General features: G+C 34.0%; 1 protein-coding gene across 1 annotated transcript; it reads left to right on the forward strand.

The window, feature by feature from the left end:
* Positions 1 to 478: 478 nt before the first annotated feature.
* LOC145102937 (clavaminate synthase-like protein At3g21360) lies at positions 479 to 2138 on the forward strand. The gene is made up of 3 exons (XM_079040459.1): positions 479 to 916; positions 1099 to 1352; positions 1447 to 2138. Exons 1-3 carry the CDS (start codon positions 482 to 484, stop codon positions 1814 to 1816), a joined length of 1059 nt encoding a protein of 352 aa, XP_078896585.1. The 5' UTR covers positions 479 to 481; the 3' UTR covers positions 1817 to 2138.
* The last annotated feature ends 7139 nt before the right edge of the window (positions 2139 to 9277 follow it).

The following is a 9277-nucleotide window of genomic DNA, read 5'->3' on the forward strand; positions in this document are numbered from 1 at the left end:
ACTCAACTATATTAAAATAATGATATAAAATACATAGTTAAATAAACGCATATCATATCCCAAACATATAGATATCAATTACATAATTTTAAAAAATGATTCATGTGATTCATAAAAGACGATTTCACTGTCACATGTTCAAACTTAACAAACAAAAATATACAATGTTAGCCATAAGTACAACTTATTAAAAAATTTCAAATTACACAGAATATACTTTAAAGAAAAATTTAAGGAACAAACATATTTTTTTTAAAACCATGTATAACATTTTTGTATTTTTCAAGGTGTGAATAATTTCTTAATAAAATACATTTAAAAAAAAATTGTTTAAGGTTTTTATAGTACGGAACTTGCATAATTTGTTGGTGACTATTTATGAAAATGATGATTTTCTATATTATTAGTTAAAAACATGTTCATTTCTTAAGCATCACACGCGTAAATTTCATGATCATCCCTATATATAGCCCAATGTACGATGCATGCCAAGTATCCCACTCCACTGCACCCCAAACACAAACACACAATCGAAATGGGTTCCGGCAAATTCTTTAGAGAAATAGAATTACCTCAACAAAAACCCGACGGCGATGGTGCTCTCTTCCCGGCGGTGTTAACCCCAATCTCCAACACTGATTTTACTACAAAAGCAAAACTCAGTGGGTTTGAAGAAGCGATTAAAGCTCACAAGCCATGGCTGGAGTCTCTTCTCCAGAAAAGAGGTGCTATCCTCTTCCGAGGCTTCCCTGTTACCTCCACTTCCGACTTCAATGACATTGTCGAAGCTTTTGGCTTCCCCGAAGCCTTCTATGTCGGTGGCCGAGCCCCTAGAACCCAAATTCTCGGCCGGGTTTACACCACCAACGAAGCTCCTCAAGATAAGACAATTCCTTTCCACCACGAGATGGCCTATGTAAATTCCTTATCCATCCAACTTCATTAATTAATTCTCACTTTCTTAGATTTGTAGTATCATGATGCACAAACAAGACGTGATTAATTCATGCAAGATACGCAGTCATATTGATTAAAATTTAAAACTTGTGGAATATTTGTTACTAATCTTGAGCTTAATTTATCTTTAATTTGAAACAGGTTCCAGACTACCCATCGAAGTTATTTTTCTTTTGTGAAGAAGCACCACTAGCTGGAGGAGAAACTCCAATAGTTTTAAGCCATATCATATATGATAAGATGAAAGAGAAGCACCCAGAGTTCGTTGCAAAACTAGAGGAGCATGGAGTCATTTATACAAAAATAATGACAGACGATAACCAACAGTCATCCTTCACCGGCAGCGGGTGGAAGTCGGCGTACATGACCACCGACAAGAAAGTAGCAGAAGAAAGGTTTGCATTTCTCTCCATTAACCATTATAATAATTTATTAACGCAAGAAAGAAATTTAAGATCTCGAATTTAAGTTTATGTTGATCCATTATAGGGCGGAGAAGCAAGGAACAAAGTTGGAATGGCTGGAGAATAATTCTGTAAGAACTATCACCGGTCCGGTGCCGGCGGTGAAGTTTGACAAGGGAAGTCAACGGAAAACATGGTTCAATAGTCTGGCAAATAGTTATGGAGGCCCAGCGAACCCTGAACTCTATGATCCGAATAGATCTATTGAGATTGGAAATGGTGAACCTCTTTCGGATGAAGCCATGGCAGACTGTTTGAGAATTTTGGATGAAGAGTGTGTTGCGATTCCTTGGAAGAAAGGTGATGTTATGCTTGTTAATAATTTGATGGTTCTTCACAGCCGCAAGCCACTCATAACGCCACCACGCCGTGTTCTCGTATCCCTTTGCAAGTGAGGGAGATTAAAGATCCGTGAATGATTCAACATTCAAGAAAGAAAGAAAGAGAAGAAAAGCATGGTGTATTTTGCAGCTTTCAATTTGCTCATAAATATTTGTTTTTTTTTTTTTTTTTGGTATTCTTGGTTTGTGTAATACTCTGTTAAAATAAAACAGCATCGATCGATCCTTGTGGGTTGATGCCAGGTGGGTGGAGATGATGATGTAAAATGTTATACGTGGTCCAAAATTCTTCTGTTTGTTTGTGGTGTTATTAATTATGAATGTAATGTAATATCGTCATTGGTGTTTTATAGTAATAAACTATCATTTCATTAAAGTTGCTTATCTTTTCATATCTTGAGTTTCTTGTTATGTTTTTAGATTCTGAAAAGCTCCTTGAGACGACTCATGGTCGTGTACTTTTTTTTATCATGTGGAAAATCCCATAAAAAACTTCAAATATTATCCTTATATTTTAATATTATTTACAATTAATCTATGATTTTTTTTTTTGGAACAATAAAGCCCAAAATACTTGTAATTAAAATTAATTTTGAATATTATCTCAGTTACCATTACTTGCATGAAGTATTTTGAGGTGAAGTCTACGTGGATACTAAGTTGGCATCAGCAGACTTAAATAGAATCAAGTTTCGGTTACTACCTAATTATTTCCAAACCCACAAGTCGCTAAGGCTTATTCAATGACATCGTCTTCTTTAAGTAGCCTAAAATGTACGCAATCTCAATGAATTAGCTTCATAAGGTATTAATATCACGTGTGGACTTCTTGGTGTTGGGATTTCAAGTTCGGTCCCATAAGGTTTATGTGTAAATTTAGTCATTATTTCATGGTTTATTGACAATTGTAGTCGATCTCTCACACTAATCGTTTTTAGAATGAGAACATTAATTACATGTAAAATTACGAGTTTAATCTAGTTATGTGAGTTTAATCTAGTTACATGTAAAAACACACCCCTATTTACTAAAAAAACAACCCATGCTAGAAAAACACCCTTAGTCAAATACCATAATTATACTAATTAATATTAATGATTAAAAAGCATTTATTAATAATTAAGTAATAATCAATATTTCGCTTTTATTTAATAGATATTAGAAAACGACTATTTTAAAAATTCATTAAAAGTAAGCCCACCTTAAAATTTCAGTCCATTTTTAAAACATAAAACCCTAACTCAAATACCATATTTTCAGCCCATTTGTAAATATTATTATTATTATTATTATTATTATTATTATTATTATTATTATTATTATTAACAACACAGCCAACCTTTTAACCTAACTTATTAGATACAATTTTATCTAAAATAACAAACAAATGCATATAAATCTTCATGTTCAAATCACACACCCTTAACCTTTAAACCAAAACACATCTTTTATATGTAAAGAAAATTACAAAAATAGTCATTTTTGCTAATCACTTTGTAGAAAATAAAAAAATAAAAAAAATAAAAAAAACAACAACAACAACAATTGCAATTTTAGCCATTAAAATCGTAGATGGATAATGGCCATCTGCGATTGCTCATCCATACCTACGAATGTACAAATGTTTAAAGCAAGCATGTGCATCGAATGTGGTACGTTTAGATGGAAAGGTCCATCTGGGAACAGAAGGGGCCATTTGCGAACCTACCTATTTTTAGCACTCATTTTTCTAGTTTTTTTGTTGGGTAAAACTGAAGGGGTTGCCTCTCCGATTTTTCTAGAATTATGAATTATATACGATATTTAGAGCATTTCATAAGTAGCATTGCAGTTTTGAGAACATTTCATACATGGTATTGTTAGTATATTGAAGATCTGTGATGGTACAGGTATGTAATGCATAAATCATGCATTGTGAGGTTGTATATTCGGTTTTCATAGATTATATTGGTAATAAACGATTTTTGATGCAAGTGTTATGCAAATATATTACAGAATTGTGATATAAATATGATTTGTATTATAAAATTGATTTTTGATTCATCTTTAAGTTGTGCCTTTGCATTTCATAGGATGCTATTGTTATGGAATTGATTATGATGCTATTATTATGCGAATATGATAGACAATGCATTTCGCATTTCGTAGTTGATTTCTCATGCTAGTATGATGCAAATATAATTAGAGGTGTTCACGGTCCGGTTTTTTCGGTTTTTATGTTAAACCAAAGTCAAACCGTTAGTAACGGTTTTTGTCAATCGAAAACCAAAGTCAAACCATTGATAATTAAAACCGAGCCAAACCAAACCGTTACTAACGGTTTGGCTCCGGTTTGGTTTCACAGTTTGGGCTTTTTACGCTCATTTAAGTCGGGTTCATTGGACTAGGATTTTTCAAATAAAATTAAGAACGAACCAAATTGAATCATTCACAATTAACATAAAAGATAAACATTGGTGGACTAAAAGAAACAACTACTTTAGTCACGATTTATCACTAAAATAAAACCATTAAACATTTATACAAGAGTTACTTAAAATATCACACATGATAATATGATATAAATACCTGAAGGTTTAATAAAAAAAAACATACAATCAAAATATGACATGGTTACATTAGGAAACTAGAAAAAAATGAATTTAGATGCAACAAATGAATAAAAAGAAACTTGTTATTTTTTCTATCAAAATGACATTGTTTTAATGGTTATATATATATATATATATATATATATATATATATATATATATATATATATATATATATATATATATATATATATATATATATATATATATACTACGGTCCGGTACGGTTTTATACGGTTTAAAAAATTTTCAAACCATAAGCCGAACCATTCATTACGGTTTCGAAAATTTGAAGCAGCAAGCCAAATAAAATAAACTTGTTATGTGTAGTTAATTTGTGGATGCAATTATGTTGAAAAACTAAAAATAAACTTGTTGTGTAAATCTTATTTACGATGCATTTCATAGTCTATATTGTAGATTTACGTAAAGTATGAATTGCTTTGCAATTGAAATGTCATATTTATATGTTTTTTTTACAGTTTTCAAATTTTTAGTATAGTTAAAAATAGCAACTCACTTTCCTTATAATAAGTTTTGTTAAAGTTATTACCGCTTGTGCTGTTGTTGGAGTTGTGTGATGCATTTAATGTGTTATTGAAAAAAATATATCATTTTAATATCTTGTTTTATTTCAACACGGGTGTACAAATATTAAAGTTATGGTTAATCTTAAAGGATCGAGTTGAAATATATGGGAAACATTTGAATAATTGAAGGGTACCCGATATGAAGCATTTAAAATGATAGTTTTTGGTTATATTTTGGACGTCCCTTCACTATAAGGGGACGAATTTCTATTCCACAAAATGTTTCTTCGTCTGATACGGTCAAACACAATATTATCTCCAAATGGCATAAAGCGATTGTATTCTAAAATCGGTATTCCACAAAAGTGTTTATAGCCCTAAAGAGTTTTTTCTGATCACTAGATTTAATTTTGTCTTTTATCCAAAACCAATAGGAAAAAAATGTTCGAAAAAAAAAGCATAGCGGTAGTAAAAAAAAGGTGTTTGTTGGGGGAACGTCTCTTTCCAAAAGAAACAAATAGTTTCGTGACAATAACTAATTTAAAAAGTTTCATATTAAACGACCCCTTCTTAGTTGCTAATGACGATGATGTTGTGAGAGCATGTATCATATACGTTTTGTGTCAAGGGTTTTGGGGAAAGAAACAAATGATCTTGTACAACAAGACTGGTTTTTTAAGCTGAGAACTTGAATGACTAGAATAAGTATAAATTATGAAATTTGAAATGTTATTTTTTTGTATAGTAAAGTTTGTTCTAATTAAAAGTATTATATTGTAGTTTTCGTTGGGGTAGTTATTTGTAGGACTTCACCTTCGATGATCTTTAGGATACTTTAAAGAAAATCAATAACCATTTATCACTACCCCAGTATCGACGACTTTTCAAATACTTGGTTTCAGGATTTACGGCATCATTCAGGGTATATATATATTTATATAAGTTAATAAGTATCTTAGTTGTTTATGAAATATTATAGATATGTATTATGATATGTTTCCAACTGCGAGAGGTGATTATGTGTTGCGTGGGAATAAAGATACACATCAGATGAAGTGTTGGAGTGTGATAAAAAAATTGAAATGGGTCGAGGTGAAAAAGATTTTCGATGTTAGAAAGGTTTATATATTTATTTATTTACTAAAATATATTTTTTTGGAGTTTATACTAATGTTACACACACACATACACACACACACACACACACACACACACACACACATATATATATATATATATATATATATATATATATATATATATATATATATATATATATATATATAACTTTTTTTAGGAGGGACGTAAACCTAGACATAAGATGATACCAAGTGAAGAGGAGACAAGATCTTCATATTATTTGAATCGACTTCAGTTCCATCTTAGTTGGAGAAGCATTTTAAGAGGCAAGACGAAAAATCATCTAGTTTATCTTCTAGTGGACAATCCGAAGCAAGAGCAAGACAAAGTGGAAAACCAAGTATAGAAGATCTGGCGAATCGGGTAATTGCAGTCGAGCAAATGATGTTTTTGAACCGCCAACGCACCGAGGTGAATGTGGAATAAGTGAATGAGGATAATTTATGGGAGCACATAAATATTGATGAATCAATAACCTTTCAAACAAATCATTGTTTTGACGACGGATTAAATAAGCAAGTGTTCTATGATAATTGTAACGTCCTGATTTTTAACCCAAAATTTTTATTTTTACTTATTCAATATATATATATATATATATATATATATATATATATATATATATATATATATATATATATATATATCAGAGTGTGATTGCATTGTGCGGAAACATGTAGCGAATGCACGTGTGTACAGTCAAACATTGACCTTCACATGAATCCCAGAAAAGCATTTATAAAGAACTAGGTAAATGCTAGGCTTAGTTCATTCCCTAATGTACCATATATATCATAATACATTTACCTGCATACAAATACCCCCCTGCCAAAACTACACAATAGGCGTGGCCATCGCTACCTAATGGGCCCTGACCAATCATACATAAAGGGCCCTGCCCAAACTACATAACCATACATAGAGACTACACATTAAGTTCTGCATGTACGGGCACATAGAGGCCATTTTATCGCCTCTATTCTATTAACTCATATGTCCTTACACACATGGATCTATATTGTAACACATGATATAGTGAGATAAGTCAATTGAATAATTACTCTGACGATTGACAAATATCCTTCTGGCATAATAGGTAACGCGTCTAAAAGATATTAACCTAGAATGCTATAACTAATCAGTTCCTATGACAATATGACAATGAAAGTCAGATCCATCACTAATCTCAATGAATACCGAGAGTTCTATCAAATAATGATCAACCATGCATGACAGTTAGGAGGCCAGATCATTTCAATATATAGCTTTTCTGAAATCCAACAACCAAGCCAATGTGACCATTATAGACACCTCTCCTATAAGTAGATCAATCGCTATTATGACTAGAATTACTGATAAATCTTATATACATATTTGTAACAATGAATATGAACATAAATACAAGTGAAGGTTCGTATCTATAACATCCCGAAAATTCAGAAGTAGAGTTGAAGGGCTAAAAGTGTAAATAAGAAGGTCAACTCGGCGAGTCTATGGTTAGACTCGGCGAGTCGAGTCGCATCTCAGGTCGCGTGATAAGTGACCAACTTGGCGAGTCACATGGGTGGACTCGGCGAGTTGGTGCTGTGTGGAGAAAACCCTAATTCCAGGGGTTGAGCCCTATATAAAGAACATAATACCCTCTCCCCAGCCTCTTTACTCTCCCTTGAAGTCCAAAAACCCTAACTTTCGGTTGTGAGAGAGTTGGAGAGCATTTGGAGCCTTTGTGGAGGGAATCTTGGGGAGAAATCGAAGAACAAGAAGGTTGGAGCAAGGGGATTTGCAGGGATTTAGCTTTTTCATCAGTTGGAGCTTTCATTTGAGGTAACAATCTGCTGTTTGAGCTTTTGTGCATCTAGATCTATCATTTGTGGGGTTTTTGTGGCATAGATGAGGTCCATCTCAAGTTTGGTGTAATATCTGAGGTTGCTACCTCAGATCTAGGTTGTTAATAATCTAGAAAGCCATAAAGTCTATGCTCAAGAGTTGTTGGTGAAGTTCTTTTGTCCCAAACCCTAGCCCCAGAGTATATTATGCTTAGATCTCTTTGCATTCACGTAAAGTTTGCCACTTTATGCAATGGATGGCTTGTAGAACAGTAGATCTATGGATTTGAGACCCTGGATGGCTTGGAAAGCCTCTGTATGGGTTAAGAGCTAGTGGTACTCGGCGAGTCACATGGGTGTACTCGGCGAGTTGTATGAAGATAGGCAGAAACTCGACGAGTTGGAAGAACAACTCGGTGAGCTGGTTGAAAATAGCCTTGGACTCGGCGAGTCTGTTCTTAGACTCGGCGAGTCTGGTCGTGAGGACCTAACCTTTGCTGGTTGAGCTGTGAATCGGTGAGTCAAGGGATGACTCGGTGAGTTGAGCAGGAAGTGTCTCAGAGTTCGTGGTACTCGGTGAGTCTTGGGGCGACTCTACGAGTTGGGTCGCGATATGGGAGTTTTCAGAGTTGAGGGACTCGACAAGTCAACGGGCTGACTCGGCGAGTAGGGTCAGTCAGGAAGTTTGACTTTGATTGAGGACTTTGACTTTGACAAAGAGTTGACCAGTTGACTTCCAGGGGTAATTTGGTAATTATTGGTATTTATTGGTTTCGTTGATTCAGTGGTGGGGTTCGTGATGGTGGTTGGAGCAGCGTGATCTTGTTCTTCAGTAGGCAGTAGCAGGTGAGTCTCCTCACTATACGTTACCTTGAGTGGTAGTTATGTGTGACCAGAGGGTCTTATGTGCTTACATTGAGTATTATGTTATATGTGATATGCTATGCATCATGTCTTTGTGATTTATGCTATGCGGAGTTTATAGACCGGACGGAAGGGTCCAACGATATAGACCAGACCGGAGGGTCCAACGATACAGACCGAACCGGAGGGTCCAACGATACGGAACTGAAGGGTTCCGCTGAGACACACCGACCGGAGGGTCATATTGTAGCCTTGAGTAGCGTATGTGTTGAATGTGGTATTTTGGGGAACTCACTAAGCTTCGTGCTTACCGTGTTATGTGATATGTGTTTTAGGTTCTTCAAAATCGCGGGAAGGCGGCGACTCGATTGTACACACACAAGAGAAAAGAGTGATGAATTCAGATCCTGGAATTCCATAATGTTCTGAAAACCTTGTTGATGATTTTTGAAAATAAAGAAATAAAATGTTTATATGGAATAATGTGCATTTTAATGAAATAAAAATGAATAAAATAAATTTAAAATTTTTCGGTGTTACAAGTTGGTATCAGAGCCTTGGTTT

This window comes from Lactuca serriola, chromosome 4 (assembly GCF_051521515.1).
Source record: "Lactuca serriola cultivar US96UC23 chromosome 4, Lser_US96UC23_V15, whole genome shotgun sequence".
NCBI lineage: Eukaryota > Viridiplantae > Streptophyta > Magnoliopsida > Asterales > Asteraceae > Lactuca > Lactuca serriola.

Excerpts from the sequence above, each read along its gene's own strand:
- LOC145102937 (XM_079040459.1), top strand. The coding sequence starts at position 482 with ATGCATGCCAAGTATCCCACTCCACTGCACCCCAAACACAAACACACA. Across the intron at positions 917-1,098 it reads TCCACCACGAGATGGCCTAT|GTTCCAGACTACCCATCGAA; the intron begins GTAAATTCCTTA and ends AATTTGAAACAG. Across the intron at positions 1,353-1,446 it reads AAGAAAGTAGCAGAAGAAAG|GGCGGAGAAGCAAGGAACAA; the intron begins GTTTGCATTTCT and ends GATCCATTATAG.